The 18,919-nt window shown below is 39.9% G+C and overlaps 1 protein-coding gene across 1 annotated transcript in view; it reads left to right on the top strand.

Annotated features, from left to right (window-relative positions):
- LOC124261331 (follistatin-related protein 1-like) overlaps positions 1-18,919 on the top strand; it is a 45,571-nt gene that overhangs the window by 14,926 nt on the left and 11,726 nt on the right. Inside the window, exons 4-9 of the mRNA XM_046695642.1 lie at positions 8,504-8,719; positions 10,245-10,399; positions 12,309-12,433; positions 14,960-15,075; positions 17,075-17,138; positions 18,116-18,189. Of these exons, the coding sequence (XP_046551598.1) occupies positions 8,504-8,719; positions 10,245-10,399; positions 12,309-12,433; positions 14,960-15,075; positions 17,075-17,138; positions 18,116-18,189 (750 nt within the window). The remainder of the gene's footprint in view (positions 1-8,503; positions 8,720-10,244; positions 10,400-12,308; positions 12,434-14,959; positions 15,076-17,074; positions 17,139-18,115; positions 18,190-18,919) is intronic.

The raw sequence follows: 18,919 nt of genomic DNA, 5'->3' as shown, positions 1-18,919 counted from the left end.
AAAATATTACTCACCATTATATATTTAACAGAAAATGCAATAAATTTGACCAACTCAAATGATTCAAAACCTTTTTTTGCTCTTCACGAAACTGTTTATTCATGGCTTTCTCAATCTCCTAGATTAACATGGGTGTGGCCATTTTGAATGCCAACGCGCATAACAGGAAATCATGTTTAGTATGATAACATAGAGGAACTATTCTTGCAGTCTCAATAGTATTTAGGAAATCCAGCTTTCAAGTTTACAGGTTTACATGATGTTTACTGATTAATTAAACAATAGAATGAAATGGCATAATTGTTGTGATGTTTTAGGTTAATTGCTTCATTGATAGGTATGGGCACAGTTATTGTCACAAAGGCACACCTAAATTATCAATCTGGTGCCCAGTGGCACACTTCGGAAATATAGCATTGCTAATCCCTGGTTGTAGTTTGTCCAAGATGTGTAGTTTGATCAAGGGTGTAGTTTGACCAAGGATAGTAGTTTGACCAATGGTTGTAGTATGACCAAGGGGTGTAGTTTGATCTAGGGGTGTAGTTTGACCAAGGGTTGTAGTTTGACCAAGGGGTGTAGTTTGACCAAGGGTTGTAGTTTGACCAAGGGTTGTAGTTTGACCAAGGGGTGTAGTTTGACCAAGGGGTGTAGTTTGATCAAGGGGTGTAGTTTGACCAAGGGGTGTAGTTTGATCAAGGGGTGTAGTTTGATCAAGGGGTGTAGTTTGTCCAAGCTGTGTAGTTTGATCAAGGGGTGTAGTTTGATCAAGGAGTGTAGTTTGTCCAAGCTGTGTAGTTTGATCAAGGAGTGTAGTTTGATCAAGGGGTGTAGTTTGTCCAAGCTGTGTAGTTTGATCAAGGGGTGTAGTTTGACCAAGGGGTGTAGTTTGTCCAAGCTGTGTAGTTTGACCAAGGGGTGTAGTTTGATCAAGGGGTGTAGGTTGACCAAGGGGTGTAGTTTGTCCAAGCTGTGTAGTTTGATCAAGGGGTGTAGTTTGTCCAAGCTGTGTATTTTGATCAAGGGGTGTAGTTTGACCAAGGGGTGTAGTTTGATCAAGGGGTGTAGGTTGACCAAGGGTTGTAGTTTGACCAAGGGGTGTAGTTTGATCTAGGGGTTTAGTTTGACCAAGGGGTGTAGTTTGATCAAGGGGTGTAGTTTGATCAAGGGGTGTAGTTTGTCCAAGCTGTGTAGTTTGATCAAGGGGTGTAGTTTGTCCAAGCTGTGTAGTTTGATCAAGGGGTGTAGTTTGACCAAGGGGTGTAGTTTGATCAAGGGTTGTAGGTTGACCAAGGGTTGTAGTTTGACCAAGGGGTGTAGTTTGACCGAGGGGTGTAGTTTGACCAAGGGGTGTAGTTTGACCAAGGGTTGTAGTTTGACCAAGGGGTGTAGTTTGATCAAGGGGTGTAGTTTGTCCAAGCTGTGTAGCTTGATCAAGGGGTGTAGTTTGACCAAGGGGTGTAGTTTGACCAAGGGTTGTAGTTTGACCAAGGGGTGTAGTTTGACCAAAGGATGTAGTTTGATCAAGGGTGTAGTTTGATCAAGGGGTGTAGTTTGTCCAAGCTGTGTAGTTTGATCAAGGGGTGTAGTTTGTCCAAGCTGTGTAGTTTGATCAAGGAGTGTAGTTTGATCAAGGGGTGTAGTTTGATCAAGGGGTATAGTTTGATCAAGGGGTGTAGTTTGACCAAGGGTTGTAGTTTGACCAAGGTGTGTAGTTTGACCAAGGGGTGTAGGTTGATCAAGGGGTGTAGTTTGACCAAGGGGTGTAGTTTGACCAAGGGGTGTAGTTTGATCACTGACTGACTGACTGAGTTTGGTTTTACGCCGCTTTTAGCAATATTCCAACAACATCACGGCGGGGGACATCAGAAATGGGCTTCACACATTGTGCCCATGTGGGGATTCGAACCCGGGTCTTTGGCGAGTAGTTTGATCAAGGGATGTAGTTTGACCAAGGGGTATAGTTTGACCAAGGGGTATAGTTTGACCAAGGGTGTAGTTTGATCAAGGGGTGTAGTTTGACCAAGGGGTGTAGTTTGACCAAGGGTGTAGTTTGATCAAGGGGTGTAGTTTGACCAAGGGGTGTAGTTTGATCAAGGGGTGTAGTTTGATCAAGGGGTGTATTTTGATCAAGGGGTGTATTTTGATCAAGGGGTATTGCTTGACAAAGGGGTGTAGTTTGACCAAGGGATGTAGTTTGACCAAGGCATAAAGTTTAGCATTCTTTGAAAAACTTGCATTCCTATCCCTGGACAAACTTTACCAGCTCCTTTTCTGAGTACCTGAAGCTAAGCACACAAACCCCTGTTCGGCACCAAATGTCACGTCATAAAAACATTTTTGGTCACATAAAGCTAAAGTTATTATGTTAAAAAACCAGTACTAAACACTCAAATACATGGTCAGTTTTATTTACTAGATTGATAAACACAAAAATGGCACAGAAAATCTTACACACAGAACCGCACTCACTTTGTTAAATAAACAGTATAATGTTAATGAATATTATGGTCATGAATTTTATTTCTTTGAGTGGCATTTTAGAAGTTGGAAAGTACAATCTTAAACAGACTTTATGGATAACAACTTCTTTTATTTCGTGAGTGATTGTCAAGCTTGACAGTGGTACAAGAATCTATATCGAGACGTTTTTTAATAATGAATTATATTTTGTTCATGAATTTTATAGTGTTCATGAATTTTATTGTGTTCATAAATTTGATCACAGCCGTGATTATGTGACTGCATCTTAACAACAAAGGACTCAAGTAAAATAGTTTTAAAGAAACACTATGGCTCTTATTCAAGAACTCAAAATCAATGTGGGATATTTACATCCAAGTGTCCTAAGGTATTCAGAGGGTAAGGCTGATCAATCATAGTTATTCTCGAATGGATTCATGAGGGACGGCATAATGAGACATAATCGGGGCACTTGTCAGATCTCGTTTCAGATCATTGTTAGACATTAGAACCGTCAAAATTCTTTACATTGAAAAATAAAACAGGTAATGTTTTAGATTACAGTTTCTTAGAGAAGTAAAATTCAAGTACTTTTGTAGCTCAGATCACTGTGAGAGAATTTGCTGTGACTACAGGCACTATATTTTGGTGATGTTTTGTTCACTGAGAACCAAACTATTCCAATCCAAAGGTCCACACTGTTACCATCAAAATTCTTTTCTTTGAAAAATAAAAGAGGTAATGTTTTGGATTACAGTTTCTTTTAGAAGTAAAATTAAAGTACTTTGGGGTGTTGATTCCATGTTGGGATTTAAACCCATTATTTCTCAGAGTGAAGCACCTAATTCTCACGGAGAGACCCATGAAGACCCTTCATCGTATCCCAGTTGCGTAGATCGATGCACATGCTGTTGATCACTGGATTTCTGGTCCAGACTCGATTATTTACAGACTGCTGCCATATAGCTGGAATATTGCTGTGTGCAGCGTAAAACTCACTCTCCCATCTGGTGTGGAAATAGGGCTATGACTAGTGGTGGTGTTCCGATGATCGAAAATAATCGAAAATCGATCGAAAGGAGGATTAAACATGATTATCGATTGTAAAAAAACATATTTTCGATTAATTGGAATTTTGTTGTTTTAGTTTAACACACTTGAATGAAGTAAGCTAGCGATTAAATTTGACGAATATCCATGTGCTGAACAGCGTTTAAAGCCATGCGCATTGTAAAATTTTAACTGCTTTTATTGTTTGATTACAATTCCAGTGTCTTTCTCGCATGCATGATTTCATTGCATTACAGTATTAGTTATAAGAAACATTTATTAGAAAAAACTTAGGGAAAAAAACTTCAAATTCGTGATTTCATTAAAAATGTATATATTTCGATTATAATCGATAATCGTTCACCACAATCCTCCGATAATCGATAGTGGGTTTGCTTTCTGATTCCCAACACTAACGACTGGTGCCTCAACACCAAAAATGCCACAAAACTCTCAAACCCAGCTCACTCACTCACTCTGATCCTGTTTTAACACCATAGCCTAAGTTTTAACCCAAGGATGAATGCATCCGAAATACAAGCCCCAGCAAACGTCAGACGATTCAAATTGATCAGCACTCTACACAAGATGAACGTCAATTAGGTACAGATATTACACATCGATTGGGTTTTCAGTCAACATCATTTTGCAATTATCTCAATCAATCCGAGAACCACAGTTATTGTTTGCATATTCAATCACACCAAGAGCTGAGCTCATATCATGCATATTGTGGTTTTCCCATACTCAAATGAAAGGCAAATATGGCCGCAGTCAGACAAGTTTATGCCGCAAATCAATAACATTGGTTAGACCTTCATTGCTGTGTAATTTCCTCGATCTCGTTTTGTAGCAAGATCTTTTGATTCAGACCCAAAATCTATAAAGCATTCCTAAGTCGTATTTTACCGATGATTTATCATGGTGGGACTATTGTTTTAGCCTGGCAGAAATATTATCAGTATTGGCTCTGTGAATTAAGTTGATATAAGTGCTTAGGTGAATATTATTAAGAGGTCGATAGATTTCTGAATAAAGCCGATTTCATGGGGGACTTTGTGGAATGGTTTTGTGGAATCGTCTGTTCCAGAACATGATTGTGCAAATACTTGGGTAGAAGTAATAGGATTACAACAGTTGGACTTCATTTATCAAGCTGTTTTGATGTTGTTTTTATTTTTCATTTTTTGGGAAAATTACAGTGTTTTATCATAGTTGGACTATAGTGGGGTTTGGGGTTTGTTTAGATTTTGTTAGGCAGGCCAATGGTATTTTCCTCTACAGATATATACCAAATCTATTAGGTTTGTGAAAATTGTTAAACATGAAATATTTGATTAAAATTATGCAGACAGGTACTCTGATAATTTATTCAGTAGCACCCACCAGTTGGTAGTTAGATTAACAGGACATTGATATTTGAGTCATGTATTAAACTACATGTATTTCATGTAAAATAAGTATCAACAGGCAAAGCATACGACTCTATGGTTAACAATATCTAGTATTTTGCTTAGAGTAAAGTTTTTTATGTAGATTCTTACACCGTTATCAAGCTATATATTGAGCATATTCAGGAAAGCAGATCAAACAAATTAAATAGCACGTCCCTCCTAACATGTTACCTCTTCGTGATTGTATATAAGTAGAATTGTAATATGCTATGCCTTGTAAAACAGGGGTGGAAGTAACTTTAAAATTGAGAGTGTACTCCGGTATGAGTCCAGTGGGTTTTTTTGTCGGGCAAGCAAATTTGTATATCACACTGTACTTAAGTCAGGAGGCAGAGAGTTCAGCTGCATACCGAAAGGACATGGCACCACTTTCTCAGAAAACGGCATTCTGTATTCATGGCAATGTTTATTCATCTTATCCTCACTTTGCACTCTTACTTCTGCATGCCTCTCAAAGAAGAACATATTGGTTTCTAAGTCACAGACTTTATCACAGATCTCCTTTTAACTGAGTCAAACCACATTCTCACGAAAAAAGATTTTCATCAACAATATATCTTGTGAATAGACTAACAGTACAAGTTTCAGTTCAAGTGTTATGTTAACCTTGAAGGCTATTCAAAGGTATGAAAGCTGTGTGAATATGATGAATGCATTCCAGGGTTACCTAGCGTTCTAAGGAACTATATACAAAGAGTAACTGAAGTGTGACCCATATTTCATCGTGGGAGTGATTGTCGTACAACTGACACCTTACAAATCTGTATAGTAGAGTAGTTGATCTTAATATGTTAAGCTATTCACATGGACACTACGCTAGTGTCACTGATTTGGTTTCTAGAGTGTGTCTGGAATTTTGTATTTTATACTGGTGCAGAAAGTGTATTTTATTTTTTAGTGATAGTATAAATCATTGCAGGAATTAGAATGTCAATAGTATTAGGGTCATTCTGGATGGCTTACTGCTAGTGTAAGTTTGTTATTTAGCATTGCACTTAGCAATAGTTCAGAAATATGGTGGGGGAACAACAGAAATGTGATTCATACTTTATACCAATATTGGGACTCAAACCTGGACCTTTGGCATGATGAGTGAACACTTTAACCACTAGACTACCAAGTTCATGAGACAGAATTACAGAAAGTATAATTGTATTGTTTTGTGCCGATACAAGAAATGGTGTTAAGATATATGTACCGTTTGATAGCCTCTCAGTGCACTGAATGCACGATGAATCTTGACATCCAAGCGACAGTTACGACAATAATCTTGACGGTATTGAATTAAATGCTGTGTTGAAATACTAGTAAGCGGATAAAATGCCACTGATTGAACTTCCGACTCTAAAAACAATTTTCTTTTAACAATTTTCCTGGCAAGGACACTTTTTGATGTTTTAATCCTTAGGCCAGACCAATTTTATTTCTTGTTTTATGAAGCCGCTAGTCATATTTTTTCAAGAATAAGAAAATATAATAGAAATAAAGTTTCCCCACTCAAGAAATAAAATCCTGATGTTAATGTGATATATAAGTGAAATACTCTTGAAATTAGTGTGAGACCTAAACTCACTCAACTTATTTTTAATTGATGTAAACAAACCAAAAGAGTTAATATGGAAACTCATGTGGAATTTTGCTTTGACTGATGATTTCTCGTTTGCTTTTTCCCCTCCTGCCTTTAGGTTTTCTGAGGACAAAAATCCTTAAACCAAGAAACAAAATTGGTCTGGCCTTAGGTAAATATCTTTAAGTGATCAACAAGGGCTCAAGTGAAAATTTATTCTGCTAAGGAACCCTTATTCAAAAAGCGATCATTTCATTTATGGTATGTCTACATTGAAGTGTTGTAATGCCGATTGTCAATCTAATATCATCCAATTAAGACCAATAGCCTGTTAATCCAATGTTTTCTGCATAATTTAGCCTCCCTCAAGGTTCCCTCTTTATTGCTTCCATTTTGTGCCAAGTTCCTTATTCCTTATGTCACCTGGTTGTAGTCATAATTACCATTGTGTCATATTGGTTTGAGTGTGTTACAGTTGTCTCCCTTTCCTCCAGTTATCTCCCTTGTGTTGCCTTCTCAGATTAGTGAATGCAGTGTTCAGGTAAAAGATCTGTGATGAGACCTGTAGTTCTGTACTTTATGATGATTATTATGAAAAGAACTATAATCATGATAATCCTGATATAGTATAACATTAACATGGCAATTATATTCAGTGTGCAAAATTTACGCTTGTCCTGTGGTCCCTGGCTAGTAAGAACTCATCAGGACCACTAATTGATAAGTATGCAGTGGTCGGTGGCCAGTGAATTTTGTATTGTTAGTTAAGTAAATCTACGAGTGTTGTTGTTAAGATCAACAGTTCTATTCTGTATCAGAGATGTCCTACTGTTTATTCACTAATGATCATTTTGTTTGATAGAAGTCTGATAACAGTTTGGCAAAATATTCCAATATTAGTGTTGTTGGTTTCCAAAATTTCAACCCGTGAAGATCCGGGTTAAAATATTGATCTTTCTTTTTTCTTTTTTTTCTTTGATTGATCTTCATGCTGTTGATCACTGGATTGTCTGGTCCAGACTTGATTAATTACAGACTGCCGCCATATAGAGGGAATATTGCTGAGTGCAGCGTACAACTCAACTCACTCACTCACTCTAAACTTTCACTTTGTATTGCATAAATCACTTCTATTTTCCAGTAAATTGTGTATATCATTATTGAGGTCTATGTTCATCTTTCAGTTTCTGTGATATAATATACAGTCTGTTGAAAGTTGTATTGAATACAAAAGACAAGTTAGAACCATTTAGTTGTAACACTGCAACAAGAAGGAATAGAATATCTGAGTTAATACTTTAACGCACATCGTCAGTATTTCAGCCATATAGAGAATAACTGAACACTGCCTTGTCCCATTAGAATACGTCTTTGTGTTATAGTGAAACCTCATTAATCTGGACCCTGCCTATCTGGACAGACAACCTTCTGGAATATTACCTTGTAAAACAGCCTTGACATTAGTTGATACAAAGCAGGGTTTTACACGACAAATGTGTGTCCAGTACATTGAAATGTCGAGAATGCACACAGAAAACAATTCACTAATGGATGCATAATATTATCTACTGTACCCACAACACATCTATGACTTTTAAAGTGTTTGGTTGTTTCTTGCAGAGCAGTTACGTGCATCATTTCATCCATCACTCCACATTATCAATGATTCATTCCAGACTTACTAAAGAAATTATCGAAACGTACAGTTCTCTACACCATTACTTCACAGGGCCCTCATAGTGCCTGCAAGCACCCCTAAAACTAATACTTAGGGTCCTATGTTTGTGAGTCGAGGTAAAACCCTGTATAAAGTAATCATGATTCCTTATTTTAGAAACGCAGGAAACTAAAGTGTCTGGATTAAAAAAGGTTTTACAGTTGTTGAGTTTTGTTTGATATTTATTTCATTTTTGTGTGATTTTATTTTGTTATTTGATTCTTTTTGTTTGTTTTTCTGCACATGTGTATTTAGGTCGCAAATGTGGCACAAAACGGTGTCGAGCAGGGCAGCAGTGTTCCACGGGGCCTGATGGAGAGAAAACTTGCATTTGCCGCAAAGTTTGTAGTCAGAGAAAATTACTCACGTGTGGAAGTGACGGACGCACGTACTACAACAAGTGTGAACTACACAGAATCGCTTGTGTTGAAGGACGCAAACTTAAAATTAATCACAAAGGAGCTTGTCCAAGTAGGAATCCATTTCACGGTCTTATTTCTGAAAATAAAGATGATTTGCCTTAATTTCATATCTATCTGGCAAGGTATCATGTTGGTTTCTAAGTTAGCATGTGTGCGAGGTGGCCCGGTTTTGTTGGTGATGCATGTTGCATCTCACTGTGTGCTTGGCCTGTAATCTGATCACGTTAATGAATGTTGATGGGATTTCGGTGTGCCAAGAGGTAGTGAATGATATTTGAAACCTGTGCTCTACATGTGGAAAAGTTCAAAATATATACACTGAAGATTTTGTAATTAGTGTAAGTGGCTGACTAAATATTTTTGGAGGAAAGGCAAAATAGTTTGAGCATTAATAATCTTTGTTCTTCACTTGTATTGATTTTGAGTTGTGTGACATGTGTAAAACAAGGATTGATAATCATGTCTGTCAAAACACATTGATGACTACTCACAGTATAACATCAGACAATCCACAGTATGATATCAGACAATCCAGAGTATGACATCAGACAATCCAGAGTATGACATCAGACAATCCACAGAATGAAATCAATCGACAGTATGACATCAGACAGTCCACAGCATGACATCAGACGACAGCATGACATCAGACAATCCACAGTATGACATCAGACAATCCAGAGTATGACATCAGACAATCCAGAGTATGACATCAGACAATCCAGAGTATGACATCAGACAATCCACAGAATGAAATCAATCGACAGTATGACATCAGACAGTCCACAGCATGACATCAGACAACGACAACATGACATCAGACAATCCACAGTATGACATCAGACAATCCACAGTATGACATCAGACAATCCACAATCTGACATCAGACAATCCACAGTATGACATCAGACAATCCTCAGTATGACATCAAACAATCAACGGTATAGCATCAGACAATTAACAGGATGACATCAGACAATCACCAGTATAACATCAGACAATCCACAGTTTAGCATCAGACAATCAACAGTATAACATCAGACAATCCACAGCATAACATCAGACAATCCACAGTATAACATCAGACAATCCACAGGATGACATCAGACAATTAACAGTATAACATCAGACAATTCTCAGTATGACATCAGACAATCACCAGTATAACATCAGACAATTAACAGTATAACATCAGACAATTCTCAGTATGACATCAGACAATCAACAGTATAACATCAGACAATCCACAGTTTAGCATCAGACAATCAACAGTATAACATCAGACAATCCACAGTTTAGCATCAGACAAACCAGTTCAGTCAAAGAACACATTTATTCATGTGAAAAATTAAGTTTAGTCGTTTGAAAGAAATTGGGGTTCTTAACATTCTTTCATGTAGTATATCTATGATGTGTGCAGCATTTGGTAAGTATATTTGAATGATTGCATATTGTGTTATAAATATAAGCAGTACGGGTATATGCATCTGTTTGGCATTACAATATGACTAGTGATGACACTTGAAACAACTCTTCTCATGTCTGTATAACCAGAGTTATCTCCCCTCTCGTAGGCAACAACGATGTTCCTGTGAATGGTGTTGAGAAGAAGTCTGGGAAACAGAATCCCCCCCTGGTGTGTTACCAGGTCCAGAGAGATGAACTGCGACGTCTGCTTGTGGACTGGATCAAGCACAGAGCAGTGTCTGAAGGTACACCATTGACGCTGGTGGAAAATATACAACTGATGCAAAATTATGTTCATATATTAATTACAGGAATACATCAGATCTGGGTTAGAACTGATCTTCAGTAACCTATGCTTGTAGTAAGAAGCGACTTGCAGGATGGGGTCATCAGACTCGCTGACTTGGTTGAAACATGTCATCGTATCCCAACTGTGGAGACTGATGCTCATGCTGTTGATCACTGGATTGTCTGGTCCAGACTCGATTATTTACAGGTAGACCAAACAATGCCCCTCAATAATGCTGTTGTATCGATGGTTGCAGGCAGACCCTTCACTGCCCTTCAGTAATGCTGTTGTATCAATGGTTGCAGGTTGACTATACAATGCCCTCAGTAATGCTGTTGTATCGATGGTTGCAGGTCGACTATACAATGCCCTCAATAATGCTGTTGTATCGATAGTTGCAGGTAGACTATATAATGCCCTTCAGTAATGTTGTTGTATCGATGGTTGCAGGTCGACTATACAATGCCCTTCAGTAATGCTGTTGTATCGATGGTTGCAGGTAGACTATACAATGCCCTTCAGTAATGCTGTTTTATCAATGGTTGCAGGCAGACCCTACAGTGCCCTTCAGTAACGCTGTTGTATCGATGGTTGCAGGTCGACTATACAATGCCCTTCAGTAATGCTGTTGTATCGATGGTTGCAGGCAGACTATACAATGCCCTCAGTAATGCTGTTGTATCGATGGTTGCAGGTAGACTATACAATGCCCTTCAGTAATGCTGTTGTATCGATGGTTGCAGGTCCACTATACAATGCCCTTCAGTAATGCTGTTGTATCGATGGTTGCAGGCAGACTATACAATGCCCTCAGTAATGCTGTTGTATCAATGGTTGCAGGCAGACCCTACAGTGCCCTTCAGTAACGCTGTTGTATCGATGGTTGCAGGTCGACTATACAATGCCCTTCAGTAATGCTGTTGTATCGATGGTTGCAGGCAGACTATACAATGCCCTCAGTAATGCTGTTGTATCGATAGTTGCAGGTCGACTAAAAATGCCCTTCAGTAATGCTTTTGTATCGATGGTTGCAGGTAGACTATACAATGCCCTCAGTAATGCTGTTGTATCGATGGTTGCAGGTCGACTATACAATGCCCTCAGTAATGCTGTTGTATCGATGGTTGCAGGTCCACTATACAATGCCCTCAGTAATGCTGTTGTATCGATGGTTGCAGGTCGACTATACAATGCCCTCAGTAAAGCTGTTGTATCGATGGTTGCAGGTGGACTATACAATGCCCCTGAATAATGCTTTTGTATCGATGGTTGCAGGTCGACTATACAGTGCCCTTCAGTAATGCTGTTGTATCGATGGTTGCAGGTCGACTATACAATGCCCTTCAGTAAAGCTGTTGTATTAATGGTTGCAGGTAGACTATACAGTGCCCTTCAGTAATGCTGTTGTATCGATGGTTGCAGGTCGACTATACAATGCCCTTCAGTAATGCTGTTGTATTAATGGTTGCAGGTAGACCATACAATGCCCTTCAGTAATGCTGTTGTATTGATGGTTGCAGGTAGACCATACAATGCCCTTCAGTAATGCTGTTGTATCGATGGTTGCAGGTAGACCATACAATGCCCTTCAGTAATGCTGTTGTATCGATGGTTGCAGGTAGACCATACAATGCCCTTCAGTAATGCTGTTGTATCAATGGTTGCAGGTAGACCATACAATGCCCTTCATTAATGCTGTTGTATTGATGGTTGCAGGTAGACCATACAATGCCCTTCAGTAATGCTGTTGTATCGATGGTTGCAGGTAGACCATACAATGCCCTTCAGTAATGCTGTTGTATCGATAGTTGCAGGTCGACTATACAATGCCCTTCAGTAACGCTGTTGTATCGATGGTTGCAGGTAGACCGTACAACGCCAGACGGTGAAGCAGCTGTTCCGGGAGTGTGACCACGACAAGAACAGCATTCTGGACGCCGATGAGATGCTGCAGTGCCTGGAGGTGTCCAAGACAGATATCAAGGACACTGATGCACACATTCTTAGGTACGAAAAAAACTACAAGATAGTATATATTTTTCCCACATTTTATGGTATTCAAGCAAATTCAGAGGTGGAACACAAGAAAACGATTTCATGCACAGTACCCATGTATTTGTATGAGCCAATAAGTGAACGCTTTGACCACTGCACTAACCGGCCACTGTTGAATATATGTGTCTCAGAAATCTTATATAGTTGTGGTTTCACTTCTCAGAAAGGTAGCATTTGCCAATTAATTGGTAACCAATATATTATTCTTTAATGACAGGATCGGGTGGTCAGGCTTGCTGACACATGTTATCATATCCTGAGTCAATGCTTGATGTCAATCACTGGATTATCTGGTCTAGACTCTCAGCCATTCTCAGACATCATATAGCTTGCATGTTGAGGAGTGTGTCATCACATGATTAACTAGCAAAGTTGTGTCCCTAATTACGTAGATCAATGCTCATGCTGTTGATCACTGGATTATCTGATCCAGATTTGATTATTTACAGACTGCTACCATACAGACGGAATATTGCTGAGTGTGGCGTAAAACAACTCAGAAATCATACTGGATTTCTGTCTTCTTCATATTTTATTTCTTAAATGATTTGATGATGTATTATGTGGTATGACTGTATTAAACATCATATCACTGAAAGCTCATGTTTCATAGGGGCGGTGGGGTAGCTTAATGGTTAAAGCGTCTGCTCGTCACACTGAAGACCCGGGTTCGATTGCCTATAAGGGCACAATGTGTGAAGCCCATTTCTGGTGTCCCCCAGCCATGATATTGCTGGAATATTGCTAAAAGCGGCGTAAAACCATACTAACTCATATTTCATAAATCTGCTCATAATGTCCATCACTTAATGTCAGGCGCAGATTTGATCAGTCAATTTCTCTAAAATTGAACATTGAGTGCAAATAATAACAGACAAAGCATCAATACTATTGTATAGTTGATGTCATATATAAGCCAAAGTCTTATCTTAAGCAAAACATTTTGATCAAAATGGTATGTCTGGTAAATAAGCCAGAGCACACTAACATCGTACATCTTCTTGTTGTGATCAGTCATCGAAAATAGAATATCACCAAATCTGCACTGAATTATGCAAGTTAATCTTGTTGTTACACTATCTTGTATCAAAACATGGTCTTTTCATGCCCAAACTTATATATACTATTTTATAAATTTGCTCAAAATGTCTTTCAATAATGTACACATTAAGTGCAGCAAATTCGTGTGTACTTTCGTTTACATCATTCACAGCAACCACTGTCATATTGCCTCCACTTAAACAACTCGAAATGAAATGACTAGTTTACAGAAAATGGACATGTATATGTAATTTTTTTCATTAAAATTCATGTTTGTAATAGCATGGCCAAGATTGTGCTAAACCACAGTGGTGAAAGGTCAAATAGTTCCAAACATAAAAAGCATGCGACAATAGACCAGAGTGCTCCGCCATGACCTTAGTTATTGTTATCATTATTTTACATTTATGGAGCAAAACATGAAGTTGAAATAACGCAATGCTGGAATATATTTCTTTTGGCGAAATAATAGTCTTGGATTCTATTTTTTCTGATTACTGCATCAAAATTCTATATTGTTGAGGTGAATTTCAGATGAATCACCGGCAGATGCGGAAATGTGTGCACAACTCATTGCTATTTCGGGCAAATACAACAGTAATCTTAATCCCTGCATGCAATACAATGCCTAGCAAAAACAAATCAGAACTGAACTGGTAAATTACTTTGTTTTGTGATGTTAAATTGCTAATTAGACATCTTCACTGATAAAACCGTTTTCTCTTATTCGAAGTGACACAGTGTTGTGGTTTTTTAACACTAGAGAAAAGGTTTGATGAAAGTGTAACCTTCAGATAAACTGATAGGTATGGCTTATGTATAGGATAAAGCATGACCCGTGGGCATTATGAAGAAGGAAGGATGTTTTCGCTGGCCAGGCTTTATCCATCTTATAAACCGACCGGAGACATACGTTAGATATAATTTCAATGTTTGGTATTTACTGTTGAAAGCAACTGGGATGAGACTGACAGCCGATGCCTAGCCTTGCACTCGCAATTTCACGTGCTCTGCACGCGCTACCCGTGTCCTGCACGTACGCTGCCTGCACTACCCATTTTGGGAGGAACACACGGTTCATGCCGACAAACAATCTCATTCTTCACAGTGATCCGCCGTAGCCTAGTGGATAAAACCACCAAGCTAGTAAGCAAAGGGTTGCGGGTTCGAAACCGGATGTCGGCACTACATGTTGGAAGTTTTCAATAATGTCATATTTTACGATCGCATTCAGTGATGGCAAGACAAAGTTGTATCAATCTTTAAAACAAGTAATAATTCAAAGTCAAGGGCTATTCCTCAGAAAATCCCCCGGCAGAGGGACGATATGAAGTAATGCCCCCTAATATGACAAGAAATACTGCCTCGCTAGAACAATAGAGTGACATCACTGGAGGTTTATAAGTGCGGTCACTATGCAGTTTAATTGTTTTGCAGAGCTCTGTGTATTGATGCCCTAATCAGCGCTGCCTCCGTCAAACAGAACTGGGTCCTCAAAGAACCCGAGCTGCGGAAGCTGCTACAGCCCAACAACTTTGTAGCTCCACCAAAAGGTGGGCACTGATGTCTCCCTTTGTGATGGATCCTGTGTGGTGTCTCACTTTGTGATGGATCCTGTGTGGTGTCTCACTTTGTGATGGATCCTGTGTGGTGTCTCACTTTGTGATGGATCCTGTGTGGTGTCTCACTTTGTGATGGATCCTGTGTGATGTCTCAATTTGTGATGGATCCTGTGTGATGTCTCACTTTGTGATGGATCCTGTGTGATGTCTCACTTTGTGATGGATCCTGTGTGATGTCTCACTTTGTGATGGATCCTGTGTGATGTCTCACTTTGTGATGGATCCTGTGTGGTGTCTCACTTTGTGATGGATCCTGTGTGATGTCTCACTTTGTGATGGATCCTGTGTGATGTCTCACTTTGTGATGTCTCACTTTGTGATGGATCCTGTGTGATGTCTCACTTTGTGATGGATCCTGTGTGATGTCTCACTTTGTGGTGTCTCACTTTGTGATGGATCCTGTGTGGTGTCTCACTTTGTGATGGATCCTGTGTGGTGTCTCACTTTGTGATGGATCCTGTGTGATGTCTCACTTTGTGATGGATCCTGTGTGATGTCTCACTTTGTGATGTCTCACTTTGTGATGTCTCACTTTGTGATGGATCCTGTGTGGTGTCTCACTTTGTGATGGATCCTGTGTGGTGTCTCACTTTGTGATGGATCCTGTGTGATGTCTCACTTTGTGATGGATCCTGTGTGATGTCTCACTTTGTGATGGATCCTGTGTGATGTCTCACTGTGTGATGTCTCACTTTGTGATGTCTCACTTTGTGATGGATCCTGTGTGATGTCTCACTTTGTGATGGATCCTGTGTGGTGTCTCACTTTGTGGTGTCTCACTTTGTGGTGTCTCACTTTGTGGTGTCTCACTTTGTGATGGATCCTGTGTGGTGTCTCACTTTGTGATGGATCCTGTGTGATGTCTCACTTTGTGATGGATCCTGTGTGATGTCTCACTTTGTGATGGATCCTGTGTGGTGTCTCACTTTGTGATGGATCCTGTGTGGTGTCTCACTTTGTGATGGATCCTGTGTGGTGTCTCACTTTGTGATGGATCCTGTGTGGTGTCTCACTTTGTGATGGATCCTGTGTGGTGTCTCACTTTGTGATGGATCCTGTGTGGTGTCTCACTTTGTGATGGATCCTGTGTGATGTCTCACTTTGTGATGGATCCTGTGTGATGTCTCACTTTGTGATGTCTCACTTTGTGATGTCTCACTTTGTGATGTCCTTCACTTTGTGATGGATCCTGTGTGGTGTCTCAATTTGTGATGGATCCTGTGTGGTGTCTCACTTTGTGATGGATCCTGTGTGATGTCTCACTTTGTGATGGATCCTGTGTGATGTCTCACTTTGTGATGGATCCTGTGTGATGTCTCACTTTGTGATGGATCCTGTATGGTGTCTCACTTTGTGATGGATCCTGTGTGGTGTCTCACTTTGTGATGGATCCTGTGTGATGGATCCTGTGTGATGTCTCACTTTGTGATGGATCCTGTGTGATGTCTCACTTTGTGATGGATCCTGTGTGATGTCTCACTTTGTGATGGATCCTGTGTGATGTCTCACTTTGTGATGGATCCTGTGTGGTGTCTCACTTTGTGATGGATCCTGTGTGGTGTCTCACTTTGTGATGGATCCTGTGTGGTGTCTCACTTTGTGATGGATCCTGTGTGATGTCTCACTGTGTGATGGATCCTGTGTGATGGATCCTGTGTGATGTCTCATTTTGTGATTGATCCTGTGTGATGGATCCTGTGTGATGGATTCTGTGTGATGTCTCACTTTGTAATGGATCCTGTGTGATGTCTCATTTTGTGATGGATCCTGTGTGGTGTCTCACTTTGTGATGGATCCTGGGGGGGGCTGGGGGGGGTGTGTGTGTTGTGAGGGGGTTTAGTATCTGTGTGGGGTTAATAACAAAGCAGAATTGAAAGTCTAGTGAACTCCAGCTTACTGACTCAAAATTGATTTTTGTTTCTGCCTACAGATTGTCAGCTGGAAGACAAGCAGTACAAGGATGGTGATGAGACGCAGGTGGACTGTAATGTGTGGTATGCAGTAGTAGATTAGTAGATCTGGCTTGGTCTTCAGCAACCCATGCTTGTTGGGATCTCATGGGATCAGATGGTCAGGCTCACTGACTTTGTTGACACTTGTCATCGTTTCCCAATTGCATAGACCGGTGCTCATGCTGTTGATCACTGGATTGTCTGGTCTGGACTGTGACAGCTGGAATATTGGAATATCACAACAAACAAACAACAGTCAGGGGCTATTCCCATCACACCAAGCATGATCACCAGCCAAAATTAGTTTTCAAAGTCAAACATACAATATTTTCTCATGAAGATTTGTTGCAATCAGACCTTCACTGTGATATGATCGTGATGATATCTGTACGAAGATCTGTCTACTATGTGGAGATCTGACAACTACGTATTGAGATCTGAACTTTCTTTTTGATGAAACAAATGTCAATTTTTGTTCCATGATTTTGATTCGATAGACTTGTCAATGCAGCCAAACCCCTAAATTCCATCTTATACTACCCATCAAAAGTTTAGACTCACTTAAAGCACTCACCAAATGTTATGTAAATATATATGTTACATCAAAGATGAATTTCTCCACTAACTTGGGGAACCAACTGCAAACTTTATGCAGATGAATTGCACGATGATCTTGCATCAAATTGCTGAAAAGCATGTGCAGATATCGTGCATGTGAACAGCTGTGTTTTGGTGTAAAGATTTGTTGAACTCACAACAATAATCTTTTCAACGTTACGAATTTGTTTACAATATATTAGTTCATGTGTAAACAATACCTTTAAACTTATGGAATATTTTGCAAAATCTAGTTTAGAACAGTTGCCAGAAGTAAGTGGCTACATTTACACTAGTGAATCTAAACTTTTGATGGGTAGTATAGTTCGACAAGGGTGGAGACTGGACTTTCAGTTACCTCCTTGCCCCTGGCAGATGCTCACACATCTTGAGGTGTGTAAGAAGATGTTTTGTTGTTTCAGTGTCTGTGCGTGTGGAGACTGGGTGTGTACCGGGGCGCCATGCGGGAAGGACAAGAGAAATACAGGAGTACCTGGTAAGACTTGCTACAAATATACATACAGTCAACTCTCAGGGCTTGATGGGGCGGTGGGGAAGCCCAGTGCTTGAAGCGTTCGCTCGATCCTGGTTCGATTCCCCTCATGGGAACCGCCTCCGTGGTGTAGTGGTTAGAGCGTCCGCCCAGAGAGCGGAAGGTCGTGGGTTCGATCCTCGACTGCGTCATACCAAAAGACGTTAAAATATGGTACTTGTTGGTCCCTGCCTGGCTCTCGGCATTTATGGGTACAACAAGAATTGGTCGGCTCGGGAGTCAGTATGATGTGTCTGAGAGGGGTATTCATGCTTCACTGCGGCATGGTATCTCAGTGGGCTAGCACTATAAAACCAGCTTCAGCCTGGGCTAGTACAAGCAGCTGCACATACACATACACACATGTCATGCATTGTCGATGCTCATGCTGTTGCTCACTATGTCTGGTCCAGACTCTATTAATATTCTCAAGCATTTAGTCATATAGACGTTAAACCCAATTTCACCTCACCTCACCCCACATGGGAACAATGTGTGAAGTCCATTCCTGGTGTCCCCGCTGTGATATTGCTGGAATATTGCTAAAAGTGGTAAAACCAAGTCACTCACTCAGGGCTTGAAGTCAATTTTGCTCCAAGTCAGTTAAAATTCCTCATCATGCTGTTTTTCCAGCTGAAGTCTGTGTTCATTGAACATTAAAATATTAACAAGTCATGGGTGCAGCTTGTTATGA

Source organism: Haliotis rubra, unplaced genomic scaffold (genome assembly GCF_003918875.1).
Source record: "Haliotis rubra isolate DU_JTF1 unplaced genomic scaffold, ASM391887v1 Scf797, whole genome shotgun sequence".
In the NCBI taxonomy this organism is placed as follows: Eukaryota; Metazoa; Mollusca; class Gastropoda; order Lepetellida; family Haliotidae; genus Haliotis; species Haliotis rubra.
The sequence above is the reverse complement of the archived record's forward strand: the minus strand, read 5'-3'. Positions and strand labels throughout refer to the sequence as shown.